Genomic DNA, 27,223 nt, shown 5'->3' on the forward strand with positions numbered 1-27,223 from the left:
ATCTTACAACTGTAATGAAGTAGAATCTGCTGACTTTGAATGCTGTAACTTCTGTGTAGAGACAGGATGTCTGCATCTCTTTGTGACCAGACAGCCTATTTACATTTTAGCAGAGGCCTGTTTTACACTCACACCTTGACCCACTTAGCATATCCCAAGCTTTGCTTTGTCTTGAGATGTCCTGCAGAGGCCGGGGGCTACAACCTGAGATGATCACCTGGCCAGTTTAACATACTTATTAGCATCACACACACAGGGTGCACTTAGCATATCCCAAGCTTTGCTTTGTCTTGGGATGTCCTGCAGAGGCCGGGGGCTACAACCTGAGATGATCACCTGGCCAATTTAACATACTTATTAGCATCACACACACAGGGTGCCTACAACTCAGGCCCACCCATTATTCGGGGGTCCATTGATCAAGACCAAGCTGCCACCTGAGACACACACATACCTAGATTTATCATATTTCAACATGGAAGTGTGTGCTCCAGCTCACACCAAATGACCAATAGGATCACGAACTATTGAAGGTTGCAGCCCTGTCCAGGGCGGAGCAGTCCAAGAAGATAAAATGTATTGTAAGAACTTAATTCGGGGTTCAGAGAATGGAATTCTCGGGAGCTCTGTCTCTCTGATCCCAGCGCTGTAAGACTTTCCTGTGCCCAGACTTTCAGTAAACTTTCTATTGATTTTAAACAGTCCTCTCCTGTCTTCACTTCTCGTGCTTCCAACAAAAGAATTGGGTTATTTTCTAACAATCCTTTACGGAAGGCATGTCGGGGGATTGAGGAGATCTTCAAAGTAATCCTTCCACCCGCTGATGACATCCTTGGTTGAGGTCAGCAGCACAGCACCTCCACTGTAAACAGTGTTGGCAGAACACTGCTTCCCCCTCCTGAGCTGCTGGACAGTTCTCCAGAATCTCTTTGAAGCCAACTGAAAGTCTTCCTCCATGGCCTCACCGAACTCCTCCCAGGCCTGAGTTTTTGCCATGATGACTGCCAGAGCTGTGTCCCGCTTGGCCTGTTGGTACCTGCCAGATGCTTCAGGAGTCCCATGAGCCAACCAGGCCAGATAGAGCTCCTTCTTCAGCTTGACGGCATCCCTTACTTGCAGTGTCCACCGCTGAGTTCGGGGATTGCCGCCGCGACAGGCACTGGAGACCTTACGGCCACAGCTCCCAGCAGCCACCCTGACAACGGAGGTGTGAAACATAGTCCATTCTGACTCCAGTCTCCCTCGGGTTTGGGCCTGCCAGGTCTGTCCAGCTTTTTCCCCCGCCATTGAATCTAACTCACCACAAGGTGATGATCAGTTGACAGCTCAGCCCCTCTCTTCACCCGAGTGTCCAAAACATAAGGGAACATCATGTTCTAAAATGAATCTTAAGGTTATAGTGAATAATTAGTGTTAAACTTTAGGTGGGGAGTGAAACAGTTTATAAATAATAAAATTATGTAAACAGCTAAAAGCATTGCAAGCGCTCTAAAACTGATATCTTGTTATTTTGCTTTTTCCCTTCAATATATGTCACTTTCGAAATTTAAATGGTGGGCTGAATTTTTCATCATCTCGCTGGCCAACCTGTGGCATCTTCCAGTGCAGGGGGCTATTCCAGAAAGTACGTTTAGTAAAAACTCTGAGTTCATTCACCCTGATTTGAGCAAAACTCTGAGGTTGCAGCTCCAGAAACAGAACGTTAAGTCTGAGTCAGTCGTAACTTCCTCTGTCAATCAAACCTGCCCACCCAGAGTTGCTCTCTGTGTCCTCCCTCCTGATAGTAGCGTATTCATTTGTTAACCAACACCTATCTTTACTAATGTTTCCATGTTTATGATCAGTTGGTTGTCATTGTATGGAGAGAGACTGCAGTCACCACATGAGGTTCCTATCAGAGGTCTATAAATAAACTTGCATCCTATTGGTTTGATTTCATCTTCCACTGTCAGCAGCACAGTGTCCTCGTCATCTGATAGCTGAATAAATAAATAAATTCCAGCACTTTACCATCCATTAAAGAAATCCACATCTGCTAAACAAAAGAATGAGTGGATTACGCTTACTAAAATGGAACACTGTTTTGACTCTGTTCTCTAACTCAGGCTCTCTCACTGCTGCTGTTTTTTTAACAAATGGTCAATATCACACAATATTTCTAGGTCCACTGGATTGAAATGGCACCTCTGCTATTTATTTACCTGCTGCCATGGTGAACTGTAGTATTGGAGTTTCACTGATGATGGCTTTATTAATCATCGTGCACTTATTTCAGACTGAACACACTCCATGTTAGACTGAATCTGAACAGCTGTTCTGGATACAAAAGCCCACTATTTTCATCTCAACTCAGAGGTCAGTGTTCACTTCAGAGTTTGTTAAACCTGCTTTCCGGTGTTAGAAATTAATAAATTAGTCAGATAATTATTAGACTTTAATGTGTTAGTAATGTAGTTTAGTAAGATTCAAAGTCTGCTCTAGTTTGCTCTGCTTCAAGGTTAGAAGATAATGTTGATTCTGAAAAGTGTACCTTGACACCAATTGTTTTCTTGTATTAATCTTGTGTAAGAATTATGTCTGAATGAATGTTTTAGTTATACATCACGAAAACAACATACACACACATGGAATTCTTCATTTTGTTATGTCCAGCTGCTCCAAGCATGTGGAGCTCTAGATAAGAGAAGGAGACGTCGGACTGTCTCCAACTCCTGATGTTTTTATATCTTTTTGTGTAAGGGGTTAGCCCAAAACCTTATAAATGTATTAGGCTCTATGTTTCCGGGGTCTCTCTTCTCCAGCAGCTTGTCTGAGGGAGGGAGCCACCCGGGTTTGTGTTTCTGTAACTTTTATGAATGAGCCTCAGATGTACAACTCAACCAGTAGCTCTAGTTAATTAATGATTGGGCTATATTAAGTAGCATTATGGCAGTAGTAGAATTCATTCATTTCTGGAATTACCTACCACATGCTAGTTCAGATAGTCATGAGGGGGTATCATGCTGGAATGAGCTTTGTATAATCAATTTACCAGTTTTGCTCTGAGCAGTTTAGATTTTTTTTTTTTCAGAATGATGGCTGTTGTTCAAGTTGTTAGTAGAGATGTACCGATTTTAATTTTCTTTAAGATTCAGATTTTCTTTCTAAGAATTGTAATTGACAGCATGCAAAGACATTTTTGCACCTTTTTAAAATGAAAAATTAAACTGTAATAAAAACAAAACTTTCTATTAAAGTTTTACATTTTCTCTCTCTCACACTCTTTTCTTACAATCTTCCAGGTAAAGCGCAATATTTATGCTTCTCCAAATATAAACCAGCAACAAGTAATAAAACCAGAAGAATGTCTGTTAGTACTGAGCACAGTTCTTTTAGAAGTGTGTGTAGTTTGTATTTCCTGTGTTTTACCACGGGCTGGATTCACTGTACTTATACATTTCATGTTTAGCCAGTAATTCCTTCATTGTTTACTAACTATCAGAGATTTGGACTTGTTTGGACTTGAAGTGCAACTTCCCCACTGAGCTTAAACACCAAGCGCTTCTAATGCGCATGTGTAGAGAAGAACGTGATTTTCTGTCCATATGCACGCGAGATTCTACGCGCTGCACAATAGAGGTGGGCGATATTGTAAAATTTGGTATCGATCCGATACCAAGTAAATACAGGGCCAATATCACCGATACCGATACCGATATTTTTTTTAAAGCACACAATATAAATTACATTCACTTTCTTGTATAGGGGATATCAGTGTTTAACTTCAAATTTATGAAGTGATTGCATAATTATTATGCTAAATCTGAATGCATTTTCATAACCATTAAAAGATGTTGTGATTTGCTCTTAGTGTGCCTGTAATTAGTCATGTGTCAGGTAAAAAAAAAACAGGACATATTTCAAATATGAAAACAATATATTATTATAATAAACTCAATTTGCAAACATGAACTGTGCATGAAATTATCGAGAATAGTAATAGCATTAAGAACAGAAAAACAGAATAATACTATAAATTAAAATACATTAAAGAATAATATAGTAACAAAACAAAATTCTCCCTTTAACAGTACTTAACTGGCTTTAACAAAACATAAAGTGCACTAAATTATTACTAGAAAACAAAGCAGCTGTTTTGTTAAGACTCACTAATATAACAGATTAAATAATTTCCCTTTTCGCACACTGTCTTCGCTTATAAACAAAGTGCACACAATTGTTTGTGAAAAAATAAAGTGATTAAAGTGCAAATAACTAAACAAAAATACCAAGCAAAATTCCTAAAACCCTCATCTTCAACGACAGAGAGAGTGGTTGCGGGTCCTTTGCGATCATTTCAGCAAGGCTCCTATATATTTTTTCAGGTAACACTTTACACTAAGGTTCATTAGTAAACATTAGTTAACAGTATTAGTTGAACTAAGCATGAACAATACTTCTACTGCATTTATCCATCTTACTTATACTAATACATTATTTAAAATTTAAAGTTTTATTTGTTAACATGCACTGTGACTAACATGAACAATCAATGAATAACTGTATTTAAAGGAAAGGACGTGACCGGTGACCAAGTATGATGTCCCATACTCGGACACCATACAAAAACATATTTTCACCGATGTTAGCTACCTGGATATTCTTTGCCTCTCTGAAGCTCAAATGACTCTGCCAGTGACGTCTGTCTCACTGCCGGGGGTCTGTCTGGAGGATTTCCCTCCTCTCTTCTTTGCTTTTGCAGTTCGTTGTTCTCTTTTTCATGTTGTTTAATGTGTTTGTGCAAATTAGTTGTGTTGCCACAGTAGCGAATGGCCTTCTTACATATATCACAATTCGCTGTGTTTTCATTAAAGGTTGTAAAATACTTCCACACAACACTCCTTTGATACCACCTCTCACTCACTGGCACTGCAGCTAAAAGACTCTGCTTGCTTGGATATGGCGCTGCTGAGTCACGTGACGGTAGGACAACGAAACACAGCAAAGCAGGGAGGGGTGAACAATGTGCATGTGAAAGGAGCTGCATAAGAGACAGAGTTCTATACAAGCTCGTTTTAAATATATTTCATGCTAAATAAATTTTAAAAACCCTTAATATCGATATTTTTATGTGAGGATCGATCCTTACCGATACAACGCCTAGAATCGATGTATCGATACTTAAGGATCGATCCGCCCACCCCTACTGCACAACATTGTCGCTAGTTACTGCCGCTCACCGTTTACTTTGAAAACTGGCCGTTTTAAGTCGGAATAGACACATCAGTATCGAAGAGCTAACTGACAACAAACAAGAAAAAAAAGGCTAACTGAGAATTTTCTTTACTTTTAACAATAGTGCAACAAAAATCCCCCAAATGGCCTACTAATACACAGACAAAATGAACAAGTCCAGCCGGACTGACTAGTGTAGATTCACCCACCTGGCATCGCAGGCTGTAGTGCTCCATGGTCAAAAGTTCTTGCTCCGTGAACAAACTAAAAACACTTATCTCCAGGCGGGAAGTGAATGCAAGGCGGCAAAATTATTTAACAAACTGCAGGAAAAAAAAGTAGGGTACTCTGGTGTGTAGCGGTCAACATCGTGTTGGAGACCAAATGAAAACAAACTCCTCAAAAACCGCTTCCTCTTTTCCGAGGTAAAACTTCCCCACTATTAAAACGACAGTCCGGGTTCAGCCGCGATTTTCCTCTCAGCACCGGAATATGCGACTCCTCCCTCCCATCGACGACTGGGTCATCCTGCAACAGGCAAACGGACTTCACATGTCTGTACAGTTGAGGTTAAACTTTAATTTACCGTGTATTGGAAGTTGTGGAAAGAACAAGTGGCGCAGCACAACATTCTGTAGTGTGAGTGGCTCGCTTCCCCTTTTTATTATGTCTATTCATAGTGTGGCTGTCAGCATAGCGGACATTGGTACATCATAATGTTAAAAGGTCATTTCACACAGAAAACTGATGATTGTTTTTTATGGACATAGTCTGAAACTTGCAAATCTAATGGTCCCAGGACCTGTAATCATTTTGCACTGCTTATCAGTCAGCTTGAATTAATTTTGAACAGCTTATCAGTTAGGTTTGCATAGTTTGAAGATTTCCGTGCATCGTGAGAAGGTCGGACACTATAAGCTTCTATTTCTCTATGAAGCCTCTTCCGGCTCTTTTAAACCAGGAACTCACAATAAGACGAAACAGACCGCTTTAGATTTTATAAAAAATAACCGTACTGGTTTTTTCAGAGGATCACAGGTAAAATTAACATTACACGTCCAGATCTCTTCCACCATCAACCTGCGCGCAGGCAGCTTGGAAGATGAAAGACCCTGAACCAAGAAACCTATATAATTTTAATCATTTTGGGCTAGCCCCATACTACGCAGGGCGTCAAACCGTGACGTCACCTGATATGCCAGCTTGCAGCTGACCATAACGTTAGTCAAAACATGAGGAAAAGTCAAGGTGTGTGGCTGTTGTTTTTGTGGTGTGTATCTAGAACAATTTGACATGACATTACACATTAAGACAAATATTAAGATTAGCATTACAGTTAATACTAACAGCTCTTTGCCTGCAACCTTGGCCTACATGCAGTCTGTACTGCAAGCACATTAAACTGAACAGTTAACCGCCTGAGCTAGACAACCTGTCTCCATTAAACATTTCTAGACAACAAATCTCTGAATATCTATCTAACTAAGAAATAACCTAACAGACACCCCTCGTGTTTTATTGGAAGCGTCTGACGAAGTGTACCACTTCTCATCAGGTTCCAGATGATGGAAAGAATATTTAGTCACACAAATATCAAAGTGCACTTAATTACCTTTATTCACAGATGCACATCTGGAGATCAGCCAAGATGATCTGATCTTACATCTCCAACACTGTGTGTTATATACTATTCTTCCCGCCTCCTTACATTCCTTAGGATGCAGCTGAGATCAATCAATACTTAGCTAAAGTTCTCTCCCACCATACACAGTGCTTTTCTCATGACACTTAAGTCTTCCTCCCTAAAACTAAGGTACTTTCCTGTGATCAAAAGCACACATACACATAATGATTACATGAACACTCAGTAATGCTGAGAAAGCTAAAACTTATCCTTATCAGTTCATTAAGTATAAACAGTGGAGTGTAACCAGACATCTTTATGTCCACTGTTTTCAATCATTTGCTTTCTCCTGTGACTCCCTTCATGTGAAGCAGTGCTAAGCACTACTCCCAAAAGTACATTTCAGTTTAGAGTGAACACACATTGCAACTGATTAAAACATGGTTGAAGGTTACATTCTTGTTCAGTTCAATTATATGAAACAGTGCTGATGCTTCTCACTAAGGAAGGTTATATTCCTTATAAGTACATAGAAAACGGTGCTGGTGCTTCAGTTACAATGTCTCAGACAACTTAATATTCCACAGGACCTCTCACCAAGTTTCAAGGTCTTATTGTACTTATAATGTTGCAATGGTAGCTGGAGAAAGTATGAGAGTTGTTGGATGTGAGATAATGTTATGAGATTCATTGATGTGTATTGTATTATTTTGGTATAAAGGGACTGCCCCTTTATCAGTTAATCAGAGAACTCTGTGCAGACTACAAAGCTGTGTATGACTTCTTTCCATGCTGCATGAAATAAAGAATTCTCTGAAGCTACTCTCTGGTCTCCAGACATCTTTATTGGGTCCTGCCCCGTTCCCACCACCACAATAGTCATGGTTGTACAGATAATTGAACCAGAAAACCTCATGCATCTTGGTTATTATCATAATGAAATTGGAAGTTTGAAATGCACCTCACTGTCTGCACAACCTGATATCCTAGTATATTTCAGCCTCCTAAATTGCCTGGTTACAACATGTTCCTTCCAATTTCCAATCCAACAAATGTGAACGTCCTCATCTCTCCACTGACATGACACTTGGAATGTGAATACACTGTAAAAATGAAGATCAAAATGTGTGTTCCAGGTGAAACAGTGGTTAGAGCTGTCACCTCACAGCAAGAAGGTTCCAGGCTCAAGTCCCAGCCCACCCACTGTCTTTCTGCCTAGGGTTTGCATGTTCTCCCTGTGCCTGCGTGGGTTCTCTCTTGCCTACTCCGGCTTTCTTCCACAGTCCAAAGACATGCAGCTGAGGTTGATTGGTGACTCTTGCTGTGAATTCTGAACCATGTGAAACCTGATGTCATTTCTCGCAATACAACATCGTTTCGTTGCAGTTTTCCTGTCCTGTGTCTTCCTGGAACCTGGGGCCATAAAAGAGAACTGAATACAATGGCCAATAAATGCTGCTAACAACAGTTTGTTCATTCAGGAGGTGAACAGCATCATTTGAAAATGAGCTACTTTGTGACACCTACTGAAATACTTTACATGTGAATTATACCCATGATCATAGTTTCATTATTTCATGTTTTACATTATATCTGTAATTTTGATTACTTTTGATGCATCCATTTAATTTTTGGCACAGAATCCTTTGGTTTTCTGTGTTTTATAAGGTATGAAATCTAATTGTTTTTCAGATCACGGGAGGTCATGAGGTTGATTGCTTTATTATGGTAGTCCTTAGTTTTCTTACTTATAGTTTGAACTACTTGTGTTTGGTTTCCATATAGTTTCATGTACTTCATTTATCATGTTGGCATTAACCATACCATTGAAGAAAGTATAACTCGTCATTATATATGATGTAGTCTAAAAGAAACACCTCAGCCACTTTTAGGGCGTTAAGGGATTGTTGCTCCTCACGCTTATTTGATTTTCTGGGTTTTACTATGATCAGCAAGTTCCCGGCATGAATATAGTTGCACCAGAGGGTAGTATAGAGTCTCACATTTATTTATAATATTTATAATCAGGCGGGGCACCCCTCTGTGTGTGACTGAACTTGCATTTACACAGCACTCTAAATTCCCTTTAGGTGTGTGGTTGTGTGTCTCTTAAGTGTCAGCCCTGTGATAGATGTGATGTGGGAGAGCTTTTCCCTGGTCCAGCTCTCACCCACACAGTTCTCTAGCTGCTGTCAAAAGTCAAAGTCTAAACAGTCTGTTGCAAAATATAAGATTTTTGGGGGGTAAAAAAATCAAAAACACCCCAATAGCATCTGTTTCTGGTCCATGGAGCAGAAGTGCTGCAGAGCTCAAGACATCCCTATTATACCCTCTATAGCTCCCTCTATAGCTCCTCCTTGCCTGTGGCTTGTATCATCCCACCCTTCTCTCTGACCTACTGTATACTATTATTTCATTGGTCAATATAGGTTTCTAAAAAAAAATAAAAATGACCTCACCAGGCAAATGGAAGTCATGCTGACTCCTTCAGGTTCAAGGCTAGGTTACAAGACTGACATTACAAATGAGCAAACAATACCTTCTTGACATGTATCTGATGAATGGTACAGTACAAACCATCCAGACATCATAAACATGGCAGAAACACCCTTAAGGTGACATGAAGTGACATGCAACATGTTAATCTGTCATATAAATATGTCCAACCCATCAAGAAGTGGCAAGCAGACACATTAATCTGTAATAAAGATGACACTTAGACAATATTAATTTGGTGCCACTGTGCCAGGCAGGCGTCCTCAGATGACATATTGAAGTCACCAGACAGACTAATGGCCTCTGAACTGTCAGTTGTTAAACAAATAAGAAAAATTAATGATTCTCCACATAACATCAAAAAAAGGTTCTTTCTATCTTTCCATCTCTCGAGTGCAGCAGGTGCCCCAGTGCTTACATTCAGTCTAGACAGCCGTCCAAGTAACAGACTGATAAGCTCTCTCCTTCACTCAAGGCCACTGGGATCATCTCACAGTCAAATTTCTCACCTTTGCCTGTATTGTAGTGGTTAAAGCAAGTATAGTTAACATATAATAAAGTACAATAGGAGTGTATACATTAAATACATATATATTACACATGTAGTTAATAGTTATAGATCACAATATGAGTGAGATGCTTGCCTTACTCCTGCAAGCTCTGCCCTTTACTTTGTAAACTGTTGTAAACTGTGAGAGGTGTTTGTGTGCTGGAGCATAAACACCATGGAGACTAGTATTTATGACCGGGAGGTCATGTCCTGTTTTGGATATGAATATCTTACTGAATAAGCATTTCCTAAAAAGGGGAATGTTAGTACTGATGGGAAACAGAGAATTTGACATAAACAGGAGAAAAGGAGGAGATAAATGTTCTGTGAAATGTTTATTCAGTAAGTAAATGAGGCATAGTGCCCACTTCGTACTTCAGTACTGACATAACATACAGTAATGATAATCACAACATTCCTTGTAATGGTCAAACAAAGAGCTGAGTTTGATTATCATATAAGTATCTCATTTATTAATTGGGGTGTAATAATGTGTTTTTCTTATAATTAATAGTTTATTTTCTCTCTTAAGGTCTGAGCCTGCATACTGAATGCTCTGTGTGTGTGAGTGTTATATAAAATAAGACATTGTAACTTGACCCATGGTTCCTGATCATGCAGAGGGCCTCTCTTATCTAAGTCTTTAAAGTAGCTCATGGCCTGAGCTGGGGCAGAGCGCTCTCCTTAGAGTAGGATGATAGATCATTGGCTGTGTACTCAATAAAGACAAAAAACACATTTGTTCAGTTTCTCATCCTTTATTTAAGTTCACTAAGGTTGCTTGTTTTCACATTCTGAAACAGTGAGGTGCTGAATGCATCGTAATGCAAGGAGCAAGAATTAGGGAATAAAAGGCCAAATTTCTTAGAGCCCTTTTCCAACCGGAAATAAATTACGGCCTGCAAGTGACAGGGTAGCACAAAGTTTTGCATACTGCTAAATGATTTGGATACAGTGAATCACGTTGTCCTCCTGTAACCTGAATGTACCAACCCACAGTCTGAACGGATTTTTCTCTGAATGTGTCAAAAGTCATGACCCTTGTTAATAATTCACAGAGCTGAGTGTCTGCAAAGCCCACTGACTTTTACTGTCTGATTTTCTGCCACTTTGGTGAGTTGAAATTGCTCTTGTTAAAGCTTGATGAGGAGAGTTCAGTAACATTTGCTCATTTTCATGTAGTGACTAGATGAGTACTACTGTGAGGCGTGTTTGTCAGGTTTGCCCGGCTGCACCTACTTTCTCACTCCCCTCTCTCTGTTTTCACTCCCTAACCCTGATCACGTTTTCCTTTACACCTGTTTCTTAACCCCAGATTACCACCAGCTGCACCTGATTCGTTTCTCCCTATTTAGTCCCTGCTCTTCGTTCACTCCCCTGCCAGTTCTTTCCAGCATTTATCAGGCCCGTTTGTTACCCATTGTTCCTTTGACTCTATGTTAGTTTTGTCTTGCCTCCTTCTCTCCAGCTGCTTGGATTTATCCCTCCTCGCCTTAGTTGCTCCTTCGGACCACGGACCTCCTACACTCTTCTCCACCACAACCTGCAGGTCGATACACAGTTCTCTACTTACCGTATGTTTACATTTCTGTTATCTTCAGTATTATCCTACCCGACCAGCCCAGGAGTGTATCCCAGTGTCTGCAGCCCGGTCCTCTTCACCTCATATCAATCACTGACTGTGTACATGTCCTTGCTCGACACCCGGTCCCTGCATTTCTCCACTGTTCATTTCTTGTCATTAATAATCACTGTAAATAAAACTACCACTGTCTGCACCGAAGTCAGCCACCTGGGTCCGTCTATTTTTGTGACTCGCTCGCTTCTGTGTTCGAGTCATCCTAACAGTGTTCTTTTATTTGAGAAGAGAATAACAAAAGGATTTTTCACAGTGTGAAATTTATTATGCATTAACGTATCAAAATAAGCATGTGCACATGGATCTTCACTGTTTAGGAGAAACAGAAAAGACTCAACTTATCGGTATACAATATTTATATGAAAAGGTGCTACTATCTAATTGGTCAAAAACTGTTGGGCAGGAGCCGTGGTTTGGCCTTAACTCTCCCGATATTGGTCCTTCAGTCCGTCCGTCCTTGTACATCCTTCCTGCTCCAATCGTACAGGACAGCGCCCTAGGAAGGGGAGGAATACTTGTACTGCCTTAAATCCTACATAGACACTCACTTATTCTTTTGTTTCTGACTGCTCCATATTAGGCATTACTTTCCGTTTCACCACTTAAAACTGTTCTGTGTGTGTGTGTGTGTGTACATAATGGTTCTACCTTTGAAGCTTTCTCCTCTTCCAGCCTCCAGATCTAATCTCTGTATAAATAACCTTGGGGTCCCACTGAACTGTAACTCCCCTGGCTTTTTAAGCCAGGTGGTGATAATAAATTAACTATGGACTCTCTTAGCCTGTGCTGTAAATCTAATGAGATTCAGTGATTTAGTGAACAAGTCTCTATAATGTTGAACCGTTTCAGTGACTAACACATTATATATTGACCAGTGATTCAGTGAACACATAGGGTGATATGTAACTATGTAAACATAACTGTGACATACAAGTATGTAAACTTGTGTGCTATAAAATAAAAACCTTAACAAAACCTATTCATAAGTGCATAAAATGAAATTCACCCCAACACTACCTGCACAGGTTAGGCCATAAACACATATCTAACATTTGTTTGCTTTTAGCAGAAGGATGTCTTATTTGTCAAATTCATTTTTACAATTCAAAATCACAAAAAAATGCCCCATAAAGCTTTGTAAGCTGTACAACATCCTGAACGTCCACCCTGAAAACATATCAGACAATAATTTGTTATTTAAGGGGGACTGTGTGACAAATATCAAAGACAACGATCACTGAGCTAACACTGAAAAATAATAAAGCATTGAAGAGAAAAGGTTAAAATGATGTCTTGGAGACGATCAGAGCAAATCTTGCGATGAAAACCCAATTCATCTGTACAACCTATGATACCCTCTATCCTCAGTTAATTACTAACAGTTGAGTTGCATTATGGGTAATGCAGGCACCATGTTTTGACAAGTTGATATAACAAAAGTAAAGGAACAAAGGGACAGACACACTTCTTTAGGTCAAGTCATTTAATCAAATTAAACCTTTTGCTAACAGGATTTGATCAAGCCTCAGTGTTCTCCTGAATGACAATGTAAAACAAAAACAACATTCCCACGCACACTTTTCTCTCCCTGACACACACATACTCACACACTAAAACACAAAGCCGCAGCTGACATTGGTAATGGACACACGGAACAATTAGCTGACCAAAAGTGATTGAAAGACCGAAGTGCCACAACAACACGTGGACTGTTCAGCGTTTTGTTGGAGGGTGACTGATCCCCTATAAATGGCAGGCATCAGCTGTAAACTGTGTAAATAATCGGTTGCTCTAGCATAAACCTCTCATTTACAATTATAACTTATCTTCACCTATAAATGAGTGGTAGCTCTCAGAAACAAATGTGAACTCCCTTCATCCTAGTATGTTACAGCAAACGAAGATGAACTCACCCTGTGATACAGAGTGAAAAGAAAGTGTCACGCACGACAACAAGATGTCAACAACAATAAAAAAGTGTTGAATATAGAAATTGTGGAATGAGGTCTTAGATTGTTCTCTGCTTTTGTACCCCTCAAAATGTTACGTAGAAAAAGAGAAAAAACTGATGTGAGAAGAAGTAAAGAAAAGTCATTCATTTTCATATAGTCCTCAAGTTAAACGTCTTCCAAATTTTTTTGTCCTCAAAATAATCTAATTCTTAAATCCTCTTTCTTCTCAAATTCATTTGGCACTTTTACCATCTCAGTCCTCGAAATAAAAAAAAGCTGAATCAGCATATTTCTCACCCCGTACTTAGTTTACACATACAGCCTCATTTTTTCTTTCTCCACCATCCACATATGTAAAACAACCCCAAGTTTCTCTGACTGTCTGACCCTTTACCCTCCACCCTGATCTGAATGTCACACTGAGTCCCGTCATAGCTCGTCGTGGGCTTCAGCTTCATCTGCTTTGAGCTTGAACTCAGCCGCTGTGATTTTTCCATCTCCGTTGCGGTCCTGGTTGGAGAACATGTTGTCAATGATGCGATAAGGATCAAAGCCAGGAGCCAGTCGACCTTTACCCTCATTCACCTGCCGCATGATGTAGTCGGTAAACTATGGAGACAAAGGGGAATTTTAAAAAAGGGGGTGAAGTAGCAAAAAGCAAAAATGTTCAGATGCACATTTAGGCATTCAAAACAGCAAGTTATCATCACAGACTATGTGATTGAAAGCTGAACTCAAAGTTCTTGAACTCTGTGTGATTGGCTCGTTATGTGGTCTTGGGCAGGAGTACGAGGAAACGGACAATGACTTGGAAAAGATACCAGTTGTTTTGAGGAGTGTTGAGTAAAATTGTTAACAAAGTAATACATTAGGATTAGTTTTAATATTAGACTGAATTAAGAACTTAGTTAGTGGAAGATTGACACTGTTTGTTGATTAGTTAACTTGTTTGTTTACTTTGTGTGTGTATGATTATTCTATCATATTAAGAAAATGAATAATTAGGATTTAGTTTAGAGCACACATAAGTTTGCTTACTTATATGTTACAATTATGTTTACATAGTTAGTTGAGTATATCATTCTATGTGTTCATTGAATTCTTGGCCAGTATTTACTGTGTTAGCCAACTGGAGCACTGTTTGACATCAAGGGGAGACTGGTTCACTAAAACACTGACTCTCATTAGATTTACAGCTTTAGCAAAGAGGGTCCACAGATACTTTATTATCACCACCTGGCTTAAGAGGCCAGGGAATTTGAGGTCACTGGGACACCAAGGGTATTAAACAAGAGATTAGATCTAAAAGCCAACAAGAGGAAGACAACTTCAAAGGCAGGGCAGATAGTTTAATTAGCCAAACGGGAAGCCAGGTCACATATAGTGTAGTTAGTTAGTTGAAAACAAAGAAAGAAGTGAGTGGAGAAATTTAGGCAGAGTAGGATTTCCTCCCTCTTTAGGAAGCTGCCTTTCCCATTGGAGCAGGAAGGATGCAGGAGGAGGACGGATGGATAGATGGACCAATGGAGCAACACGAGAGGACCAGACCAGCCTACAATTGCACATTTCGAATTCTATAAGTAACTGGGTTTCCAGGAGGGTAGGCGTTCCTTCTCGTCCTGAAGACGAATTGAACGGTTTTGCTGTTGAGGTTAGGGCTTCAGATAGAGACGGAACCCAGAGCGCTGTAAATTGCTTTATTCGATGGTCTGTTCAGTTATGATAATAAATGTTTGAAAGGTGATAGTTGACTCCGATTATTCTTCATAAAAGAACACGCTGCAGGAGATACTTTTCTCTTCTACAAATTATTAATCAACTAGCAAGATTCCTGCCCATATACCTGGGTTCAGTCTGTCCATTAAGGTGTTATTTCCAAGTTTAGAAATAGTTTTCTGCCACTGATGTCAATATCTTCATTTTGTTTCTCTCTCTGGGATTTACAGAGGCAGATCTGGAAGATTTTGGGTGGGGTGGCCAGCCTGGGGCACAGATTCAGAGAAATGTTCTCATGTGCCCAACACACCTGGCCAATAAAGCTGATTCTGAAATGGGCCTACAAGTTAGAAGTATATTAAACCCATAGATGTATGATAATAATAAATAATACATTACTTATGATAAAATTTTTTATTTTGTGTAAACATGAGACACATGTGTCCCATGGGGCCCATGGGCTTATAATCTGTTCATTTGCTTTTTAAGCTTTCTGCTGCAAGATCCTTGCTGATGAAACCTCTGAGAACTGAATAAACAATTGCTGATTCTGTTACAACCCTACAAAATCTCTTCGTGTGGCTCCTTTCTACTCACACATACCTCAGAGGGCTCCACCTGCTCATCTTTGTTTTTGTCCATCTCAGTGAAGAGGTCAGGTGACACTTCACTGTTCCAGATGAACATGTAGCCTTCAGGAAGTCCTTCCTCCATGTCTACCAGCTCGATGTCAAACACAAGCACAGCGCTCCCAGGAACTTCATCAACTACACACACACACACATGCGCAAACAGCATCCGCTGCAGTTAGTGATGCTAAATTCTATACTGTCTATTATATTTATGAAATAGGTACAGCTTAAAGTAGATTTATAATCCTGTTACTAGCTCAACAAATTAAAAGACTTCAATGACTTTTGGTGCAATTTTTTACCACAGCACAATAATCAAGATCCAGTCGCTGATGAAGATCATGTGATATGATCAAATGAACTAGAGCAGTAAGTACTAGCAATACTAAAAGGAGTGAGACTATGTAGTGTGATACATTCATCTCTTCATTGTCCCTTTTCTATCTTCCTTTCTTGTATAAGTTAGGTGATCTATAAATATAAGAAGTTTTTTGTCTCTCTTTGTCCAGTGCATTTGTCCTTATGATCTGACTTTGAACTGAGCTCACATTATAAACTCTGCATCTGAGAATTAATATTTAATTGAATTCCACTGACAGTCTAAGCAAATCTTCAACCTTTTCATCCCCATAATATAAATGAGTACATTTTAAGGTACAGGTACAGGAAGTCTCCAGGAAATGACTGTAAATCAATGTACTGTCCTCTGAAGTAATGAAACGACCGTGTGTGCGACTTACTGACTCCTCTCTCCCCATAGCCCAGGTGAGGTGGGATGACAAGGTGCCTTTTCTCGCCCACACACATGTCCATCAGTCCGTCCTCCATCCCTGGGACTACCTGGTTGGCTCCCAGCACGATGTTGTACGACTTTCCATAACTATACCTGAAACAAAGCGAGTGAAACATACAGAATAACTGTACAACGCGTTTTCATGGATTTTGAGTGTAAGTTGATTGGTAAGTTGTGTGTATGTATATCAGATGGTAACGTCAGATCATTTTCACTGAACTGTGAAAGGTATTCTTGCGGATGATAATTTGACAGCAGGTCAGAAGATTTAAGGCATACTGCATTTTATTGGGTGCTTCTGTGAGAAGCCAAAACTTGGTTGGTTGGATAGGTTAATTAATATCACTCACTGCTTGTGTGTATTTATTTATATAGCACTGTTTATAACACAGGATGCTCAACATTTAATCTAACATGATGCAGTAATTCCCAAAAACCAACTCTCTCCAGGTTTTCTAAGATGTTTTGCTTGTGTTGGACAGACGTTTTACTCACGTGGAGTCAATTGATGTGCCGTCCATGAGGGAGGCATTGTAGTGATATTTTACAAAGTCTCCCTTCTTGGTTTGCTTATCACACGTTTCTGGCTTGTATGTGACCGTGACCTCGATGCTGTCTGAGGGGTTGTGGAAATCGATGATGTGAACATCAAACACCAGCACAGCTGAACCTGGGATGTTAGTGCCTGACAGACATGGTGAGAAAATAAAAGCATCCAATATTAAAAGCTGTAAATAAAGGAGTATGTTGTGGTCTGGTCTGAGCTCAACAAGACAAATCTGCAAACCACAGGATGTGGCTACTTCATTCATTACTGATTGGTTTGAGATTGTATTCCAATATTATATAAAGCACTCAATAACATTTTATTATTTTGACTATGATTTTCAATTGATTAGGAAGCAACTGAATGCCAGTGAGCTATCTGCTCCCCAGCTCCGCCTACTCTGCTCACACTTCCATCAGAAACTCTCACTCTTTATACGAAGATGGCTTGGTCTTTGCTGCCTGTTGTGGGATGGCTTGAGAAATTGAGAAAGAAGAGAATGATGAATTGATCATTTGAGTATATGCCCTGTGTTACAGGACGTCATTAAACCATCATGTTCTGGTTTTCTGTGGAGTGGAGTCAAACTGGATTATTGTCATTTTCATGCTCATAATCATTATCATTATTTGCTGTCATTATCATTATATTAAGTATATGATTATGTTCATGTATTATGTTTACTATTTCTCCACTAGACTGTGTTATAAATGAGCTAAGTGACCTATGTAGTATTACATCCAGCTGCAGTCCTGGGATGCTAATGTTTGTTTAATGTAATCTGATCATCATGACCAGACCCTTGTATCACTGAACTGTCATTGCTTGTGGGATGGAAAATCTGTAAGATCACATTTTAAGCAGGATGCAAGGGTGACTGAATGTTTAGAGACCATGACTGTTTGTTCTAGTTCTCTAGACAGGACGGTTTAGCTCATCCCCTATAGGAAGGTGTAAAATGATGGCATAAGTCTATGTCTTCAGTTGTTCCCAGGACAGCTCGGTTTATTCAAGTAACCTGCATTTGTTGCATGAATAAATCTGTGTGAACTGACCTGATCGCAGTCTCTGAGTCCTTCCTTATCATAGTGTGTGCTTTTGTAGGGTTGTGGTGCCCTGCCACCTTATTAAAATAAAATTTAATTAATTGAGGAGTTTAAGTTTTTAGAGAATTAGAAAAGTACCAAAGAAAAATCCACCACAAAATGCAATAAAGATCTTTTGCATATCAGTCACCTGCTGTTGTGGCAAAATGATCGATTAAAGCTTGGTGAGTGTAAAATAAAGACTTAACATCAACTCTGAAAGTTATTACAGATTTATTTCTGCACAAAGGAGCAATCTCTAAACAGAGTGTCTAACCAGTCTGAAGAGAGAAGTTCCCAGATCAGAGTGTTACTTCTCTTCTTATACACACACATACAATTGCAGGAAAACAAATGCTCAAACAGATGGGCAACAGGATACCAGTCAAACAAAGGCAGGTAAATCTTTACGAACATGCTGACATACAGTGCCTTGCGAAAGTATTCGGCCCCCTTGAACTTTGCGACCTTTTGCCACATTTCAGGCTTCAAACATAAAGATATAAAACTGTAACCGAATACTTTCGCAAGGCACTGTAGTAAACGTCCTGGTGTCACAATCACACAAATTCCTTTATTCAATGACTACAAAGCAACAGCCAATAAACTAAAAAGGGTGCTACCATAAAATTCCCACTACACCTCTCATCTGTGTTTCATTACTGTCAATATTCACTGGTCACTTTTCACTGTAACCTCTTTGGCAGTGGTTTGTCCATCTTGGTTCTCAATTTATTACAACTGTGACATAATTATTGCTCACTTCTGATTTAAATTGAAGTGATAATTTATTCTTTTCCATCATTAATTTACCTTTAGTTAATTACCTGTATTTATTGATGAATTTATTGATTGAATTTGTTGTTGCTGATTTGTGACTTTGGCTTACTCAGTTAGCTAATCAGCACATAAAGGATGTATTGTGCACGCATTGAATAGGGTCTTGTAAGATTTGATTCTTATAGGCTCTAGTTACTTTATAAGCTTTAGTTACTTTTCAGTTCTTCATTTTCTTTTAGTTACTTTTCATACCTTTATTTTCCTTGCTTATATATCTTACAATTGTATTGATGAGAGTCAAGTGATACTGAAGTAGAAACTGCCTGCTTTAACTTCTGTGTAGACATAGTGTCTGTACCTTCGCCTGTAGCTTCACCTGTGCCCAGACTTTAAACTTCCTGTTGATTTTAAACACTCCTCTCCTGTCTTCACTTCTCGCGTTTTCAATAAAAGAATTTGGGTAGAATCTAACAGTCTCTGTGCACACACTCACCTGTGCCCTCCTCTCCATAGGCCAGATGTGGGGGGATGGTGATGGTGCGTCTCTCTCCGACACAGACTCCAATCAGACCTTCATCCATGCCGGCAATCACGTAGCCTTGACCCACATAGGTGTCATAGGTACGATTACGAGTGTAGCTGTGGAATAGAAAATATTAACATGAGTATTACCACACTAGTGGTTATTGCTGTCGCCTCACAGCAAGAAGGCTCCGGGTTCAAGCCAATGCCTTTCTGTTTGGAACTGTCATTTTCTCCCTGTGCCTGTGTGGGTTCTCTCTGGGTACTCCAGCTTCCTCCCACAGTCCAAAGACATGCAGCTTAGGTTGACTGGCCTGTAGCTTCACCTGTGCCCAGACTTTAAACTTCCTGTTGATTTTAAACAGTTCTCTCCTGTCTTCACTTCTCGCGTTTTCAATAAAAGAATTTGGGTAGAATCTAACAGTCTCTGTGCACACACTCACCTGTGCCCTCCTCTCCATAGGCCAGATGTGGGGGGATGGTGATGGTGCGTCTCTCTCCGACACAGACTCCAATCAGACCTTCATCCATGCCGGCAATCACGTAGCCTTGACCCACATAGGTGTCATAGGTACGATTACGAGAGTAGCTGTGGAATAGAAAATATTAACATGAGTATTACCACACTAGTGGTTATTGCTGTCGCCTCACAGCAAGAAGGCTCCGGATTCAAGCCAATGCCTTTTTGTTTGGAACTGTCATTTTTCTCCCTGTGCCTGTGTGGGTTCTCTCTGGGTACTCCAGCTTCCTCCCACAGTCCAAAGACATGCAGCTTAGGTTGACTGGTGACTCCAAATTGCCCGTAGGCGTGAGTGTGAGTGTGTGTGTTGTCTGTCTCTAAGTGTCAGCCCTGTGATAGACTGGTGACCTGTCCAGGGTGTACCATGCCTCTGGCCCAATGTCAACTGTGATTGGCTCCACCCCTCACCCCGCTGCCCCTGTTCAGGAAATGTGGGATTGATGGATATTATCACACTGTCCCATTGAAAAGGAGAATATACAGTGTGCTTTTATCTATCTATCTATGTGTGTTTTATATGTATATATATACACCAACATAAAGTATGGTGACATTTTAGAATATCAATAACTTCCAATTCCTGGCAAAAGTATATGAATGATGACAGACAATGTGTGTGGTGGGAAGCAAAGATAAGAATTTTCTCTGAAAGAGCGTTCTGTTCATTTTTATCTCAGGCATTTTATCTCAGTCCTTGCTGGCTGTACTGAATGTGCAAAAGAGTTTATTAAGGCCAATCCCACAGGGACTGTGCTCAAATGACCGTGAAGATGAACTTCCAGAGACGTAAATCACCAAAGCAGGTGTTCAAAACAAAGTTTCATTTCTTTCGAAAAGTGAACTACACTGAACCACAATTGTGGAATTTGTTTCTACTTGCATTGAAAAATATCTGTATATTCCAAACTAGATTATTAATTTCATTTGGTGTAGTGAACAGTATTGTTGTGTATTTGTTCTATAGCTGACATGATGTGCAATATAAGAGAATAAGTTTTTTAATAACATGGACATTTTTTTACAGTTAAAAACCTTAATTTTTACAGTTAGTTCATCTTATTCTTCTTTTATACCTTTACAGCAAATAGACATGTCTGTGAACTAGTCCTCTGTTGTAAGTGAAAGCACAGGAAGAAAAACTATTCAGAGAATGCAGCATTATGAAATGCAGACAGGACCTTTCCATTGGGGGCTTTTACATTTCTATTCTTCTCTCCTGATGTTGATGGTGGACAGAGAAATGCTGCCACCCTGAGGCTACAGCAAAAATAGGTCAAAGCTGCCGGAATTAAAAACTTTACTTCTATTTATAACTCCAATATTTGCTATTCTGTGTGATTTACATGCTTAACATTAAACTCTGACACATACCTGGAATCAAAGAACGTCCCATCGAGGAGGCTGCCGTTATAGTGGTAGCGTACAAAATCTCCAGCTACTGTCTTCCTCGTGCAGGACTCTGGAATCGTCTGATTGGTCACTGTGATCCCATCTCTGGGATTGTGGAGGTCCAGGAGCATGACATCGAACACCAGAGATGCCTGCCCTGGGATGTCGCTACCTGGAGAGAGGAAAGGAGAAAGGTTGAAGACGAGAAGAGAGGCAGGTATGGGGACTGAGAAACTACAGAAACATTATTCTTCATTCTTCTTCTAACCATAACTAGTGTCGGTTCCTAACCTTAACCAAGTAAGAAGTAAAGCCTTGAGTTAAAATTGTTCTGTCAAACTACTGACTCCAATGTGAGGAACAAGAATTTCAGTACAAATAATGTCAGTGTGATAGGAACATGACAATATGGGAATCCTTCATAAAAGCAAACAAACTTTTATTTACACTCACTGGCCACTTTATTAGGTACACCTGTACAATTGTATGCAATGCAATGCAACACATTCACCTTAACCTCCGTGTTTTTTCAGTTTTTAGTGAAATTGTCATACATGTATAAATTTAATTATATGTTTATTATTGTGGTCATATTTAAAGGTGGTGTTGTACTGGACTACATTATATTCAGAGGTGTTCCTAATATTCTGACCCTCTCATGTATGTGAGCTGGGGAGGACAAAAATATAGAAACACCTCTAAATATAATGTGGTCCAGTACAACACCACCTTTAACTGTGACCTCAGTAAACTGAATTTACACATTTATGATAATTTCACCAAAAACTGAAACATTTTGAGCTTCATAAACGCAGATGTTAAGGTGGAAGTGTTGCGTTGAACTGCATAAAGTTGTACAGGTGTACTTAATAAAGTGGCCGGTGAGTGTATACTATTCATATAGTTATGATTTCTAATATTTTTCTGATATCAGACATATATGGGAAGGCATTGTTTAAATATTGAACTATATTTTATTTAGGGGGTGACTGTGGTTCAGTGGGTAGAGCAGTCCTCTCCCAACTGGAGGGTCAGAGGTTCAAATCTCAGTTCCTGCAGTCCACATGTTGAAATGTCCTTCAGCAAGACACTGAACCCCCAAGTTGCCCCCGATGGTTAGAGCAATTGGTTGAGGTGGCGCCGCAGATGGCTGCCTTAGTTCTGTACCAGAAACAAATTCCTTGTGTGTAACATACTTGGCCAAATAAAGGTGATTATCCTTGATTAGTGCTTCTTTATTGTTGTCAATGTCCTTGAATAACTGCTCCATGTATCATTAGTTTCTAATTACTCTCAAAACACAGGAATCTAATTCAAGGAAACAAATAATAATTAACAAATTCTTAATACTCACCATCTCCATTCTCTCCATAGCCGAGTGACGGGGGCATTGTGATGATACGTCTTTCTCCAACACACATTCCCAGAAGGCCCTGATCCATACCGGCAATCAACCAACCAATCCCAACGTAGGTGTCATAGGTACGCATACGGGTGTGACTGCAGTGCAGCATGAAGGAGAGAGTTTACATATTTGTGTGTGGGGGTGTTTTTGTGTGACCATCTGTGTACATAAGGGCTTGTATGGAACAAACCTGGAGTCAAAGAGAGTCCCATCCAGCAGTGTGCCATTGTAGTGGTAGCGGACATAGTCAGACACCTCCACCTTTCTGGAGCAGGTCGGGGGGGTGTGGTAGGTATTGATCTGCACGCCATCATCCGAGTTCCACACGTCAAGCAGCAGGACGTCAAAATGGAGGATGGAGTCAGGAGGGATGATGTCACCTGAGAGGAATGTGAAAACTGTCACATGCAGTATCTACGTACTGCTCTCATACTAGTGCTGGGTAGTAGTGAATGATCTTAAGCCTATACTCAGATAAATCATTACACTAAGTGTCAGGTTTGCCCGGCTGCACCTACTTTCTCACTCCCCTCACTCTGTTTTCACTCCCTTACCCTGATCACGTTTTCCTTCACACCTGTTTCTTAACCCCAGATTACCACCAGCTGCACCTGATTAGTTTCTCCCTATTTAGTCCCTGCTCTTCGTTCACTCCCCTGCCAGTTCTTTCCAGCATTTATCAGGCCCGTTTGTTACCTGTCGTTCTTTTGATTCTGTGTTAGTTTTGTCTTGCCTCCTTCTCTCCAGCTGCTTGGAATTATCCCTCCTCACCTTAGTCGCTCCTTTGGACCACGGACCTCCTACGCTCTTCTCCACCACCACAACCTGCAGGTCGATGCACAATCTACTACTTACCGTATGTTTACATTTCTGTTATCTTCAGTACCATCCTACCCGACCAGCCCAGGAGTGTATCCCAGTGTCCGCAGCCCGGTCATCTTCACCTCGTATCCATCACTGACTGTGTACACCTCCAAAGCTCGACACCCGGTCCCTCCATTACTCCACTGTTCATTTCTTGTCACTTATTATCACTGTAAATAAACTACCACTGTCTGCACCGAAGTCAGCCACCTGGGTCCGTCTAATTTTTGTGACTCGCTCGCTTCTGTGTTCGAGTCACCTTAACACTGAGCTAACAGTACATCAGTATAAAACCATACGAGGAGTTGATTAATCAATGCTTTGATCAACAAACCATTAATCAGCAACTATTTTGAAAAGTTACAATCAATTTCCAATGAAAGAACCTAACATTTATTATACTGTACATGTGTATTGCACAGTGTTCACTTAAAGCTGCACTCACCAACATATAGAAGGTGAAGTTGCTTAGAAAGGAGAGGGAGAAGAATGTGGAGGAGGGGTGCAACAACTGTGGGTGGCAGCCATTAAATATTTACTGCTGATGAGCTGGCAGGACTCTTTCCGGGTTGAGTCTCTTTCTGCCTCCTCCAAAAATCTCCCCTCTCTATTTTTTTCTGTCTCTCTCATGTTCCCTCCATTACAGACTGGCGGTGGTGGACAGCCTCAGCATGTACCTGTCCACACATGCCCCCCTCTCTTCTCTCCCTCCCATTATCTAAATATTTCATGCTCACACACACACACACACACACACACACACACGTACATACACAGATGCACCAGTCTCTACATGTAAGCAGACTAAGTCTGCAAATATATCAACATTTCTGACAGAAACACACACACTTTTGGACAGTGGTCCACATTTCTTTATGTTCCTGTACAGATTAAGATCTAGAAATGTAACCCTCCTGCTGCTGATGTTGCAGCATTTGCAGCTACTAAAATCTGAAAATCCCAAAGCAGCTGCCTCTGCTTCCTGGTCTGTGATGCCCCTCTGACATCATTGAACATGGGCGTTAGGGAGCAGCCCACTTCCTCTCTGCTTCGGCTAACTCTAACACAACATGGTATTCTCGTGAGAGACTATAATTTTTGTCTCTAACATTTCTGCCAATGTGCGACCAAATTCTCTCATTGATATGGAAAGCGGTGCCAACTGTGTGTCCACTCATCTGTGCATTTATAATGACTCCTTACTATCTTCTTCACAAGCTTTGTGAAAAACATGCTTTAGTCTGGTTCTAAACAATCAAGTGATGGGACATGAACATGTGTTAAACACATACCATATCCCTCCTTTCCATAGGCAAGGTGAGGTGGGACCTTGACCAGTCTTCTCTCATTGACACACATCCCCACCAGAGCTTTGTCCATCCCTTCGATCAGCTGCTTCTTACCAACAAACACGTTGTAGGTGCTGCTACGGTCATAACTGAAACAGACACACATAAACACATTATATACCTGTGAGCACATGAATCACAGGCAGTGCATTGCTTCAACTACAAATATCTGTTACCTGCTTAACGTTTTTAAGAACATAGTGTCCATATGCATATTTTCACATCTGCATCAGAGTAACCATTTCAGAGGAACAATCAACCTCCTGCGCAGCACTGACTATTCATTCAGATAAATCTCACTCAGGTAAAACCTTTGCAATATGTCACATCTGTCAATATGACTTAAGAGTGAATGCACCACAATCTCTTTAGAATTCTTGATTCATATGATGCTGGTCATTTCTATGCTGTCTGGACAAGAACACATGGCCACATTCCAGAATTAATACTGCAGGATTTGTCTTAGTTGATATTGTACTGCTAAAGTTCAATTCCACAAGTGTGTTGAATTGAAATGTATTATTTATATGACCAAAATCCGTTTGTGGAACATTCTGGGCCTTTGGTCTGGGGGGTCTGGGCAGCTGTCCACCTAGTAACTCAGCCTTCCGGGTACACTGTTATTTCTGATGACTAAAAACAGTGGTTCTCAAAGTGGAGTCCAAAGGTCCTGCAAAGGGGCTGCAACAGAAGGAGTAAGGACTCACCAGTGTGATCATATTAATGTATACAGTATCAACCAAAACTATCCATCTGGCCAGGGTAGAGTCCTTTGTGTAATCTCTCTTGTGTTCATTGATATGAAAAGCTTCTGGAGTCATTGGATTAAGCATATATGGATGCAGAGCTCAGTCAGCTTGCCTGCGTGGCTCACGGGGCGAACCACTAAACGCGCACTTTTACGCATCAATGCGCCGCCTGCTCTGCAGAAAGAGAATAAACAAAGAATAAAACGATTCTTCTGCCATATACTCACCTAGAGTCAAACTTCTTGCCGTCTGGAAACGTGCCAATGTAGTGATACCTGACATAATCCCCTACTTTTACTGCGCGCACACACTGTTCTGGCACGAAAGTTTTCTCAATGATGATGTCGTCTAAGGGTACCGGAGGAGCGTTGCAGGCGGCGAATGCCACCAGAAACGACAGATACAGCACCCCATGCACGCATTGGATCATTTTCACTGCCGACAAGCTGCTAAACGATGTAGATAACTGTGGGCTCGGCCTGTACGTGTTTGCCTCCCTGTTTCCCGGTACATTGGTTTCCTCTACTCCGAGTTGGCTAAAAGTCCTGCCCCTGGTCCCAGCGCAGGAACGATCACGTGTCAAGTCAGATTAAAATGCACAATATCCGGTTAACATTTGACGATTACAACCCCGATGGGCGGCCTTAATGCAATGTTTTGTTGTTAAAACACGAATAAATAAGGATGACAAGCTATGATCCGACAGTTAATATGAGACACAAACAAAGCTTAGGTGGTTAAGGGTGTTCTTATTTTGAAATAGTTCCTGTCTAGTTTGCTTTTCCTATAGCCGACTTGACGCACCTTGGGCTTGAATGGGATCGTTTGGGCACCACGTATTGCTCTTGCGCAGTGCAGCCACTGAGATGTGTCAACGTGGTAACGCAGGGGTCTCCACACAGCTGCAGACACATCCCCCTCTGGAGCCAGTTAAATCAGAATCATGCACGCATCTGAACTGCAGTCAGATTTTAACAATGACACATAAGCATAAAGTTTGCATTTACTGATGTTATACATGCACCCTGTTGTGGTGGTGGGATCCAGGCCCTTGGAGGGGAGCAGCCCAGATAGGAATGTCCCTACGTGGCAGTGAGAGGAGGAGGGACACTCCACTCTCTATAGGAGTTTAATTAGTGGTCTAGAGGAAACATGGTTAAAGTTTAGAGAAATATTTTATGGAACAGTAACTTGGTTGGTACTCAAACTCAAGCCAAATGACAAATATACCTTGCCCTCCGACCAAAAGTTTCATATTTCTCCCCACACTTAGGATCCTGCTTGTTACGAGGTGTATTCTCTGTCAGGGTTTTACATGTACTGTATGCGAACAGAACAGCAGTGATTTATTTCTGTTATTTAGTGGGAGGAGCAGCTCCACTAAACCCCCACCCGCC

At 40.6% G+C, this 27,223-nt stretch overlaps 2 protein-coding genes across 11 annotated transcripts in view; both read right to left on the reverse strand.

The window, feature by feature from the left end:
• Positions 1 to 7,231, reverse strand: part of LOC109963902 (uncharacterized) — a 39,576-nt gene extending 32,345 nt beyond the window's left edge. For 3 of the 10 annotated variants that reach the window (XM_020606831.1, XM_020606830.1, XM_020606833.1), the window contains exons 1-2: positions 6,827 to 7,229; positions 5,424 to 5,742 (exon numbers count right to left, since the gene is read on the reverse strand). In XM_020606831.1, the coding sequence (XP_020462487.1) occupies positions 5,424 to 5,450 (27 nt within the window). In that variant the 5' untranslated portion in view covers positions 5,451 to 5,742; positions 6,827 to 7,229. Of the gene's footprint in view, positions 1 to 5,423; positions 5,952 to 6,826 lie in introns of those variants that run through there. The other 7 variants (XM_020606825.1, XM_020606826.1, XM_020606823.1 and 4 more) reach the window with 5 other exon arrangements.
• Positions 7,232 to 12,991: 5,760 nt separating this feature from the next.
• Positions 12,992 to 26,376, reverse strand: fkbp9 (FKBP prolyl isomerase 9). Its single transcript, XM_020606962.1, has 10 exons — positions 26,054 to 26,376; positions 25,021 to 25,166; positions 23,055 to 23,244; positions 22,814 to 22,959; positions 21,442 to 21,631; positions 19,994 to 20,139; positions 17,112 to 17,301; positions 16,564 to 16,709; positions 15,795 to 15,958; positions 12,992 to 14,084 (listed from the first exon to the last, which is right to left on the reverse strand). Exons 1-10 carry the CDS (start codon positions 26,254 to 26,256, stop codon positions 13,905 to 13,907), a joined length of 1,701 nt encoding a protein of 566 aa, XP_020462618.1. The 5' UTR covers positions 26,257 to 26,376; the 3' UTR covers positions 12,992 to 13,904.
• Positions 26,377 to 27,223: the final 847 nt, after the last annotated feature.

This window comes from Monopterus albus, unplaced genomic scaffold (assembly GCF_001952655.1).
Source record: "Monopterus albus unplaced genomic scaffold, M_albus_1.0 scaffold82.1, whole genome shotgun sequence".
Classification (NCBI taxonomy): Eukaryota; Metazoa; Chordata; class Actinopteri; order Synbranchiformes; family Synbranchidae; genus Monopterus; species Monopterus albus.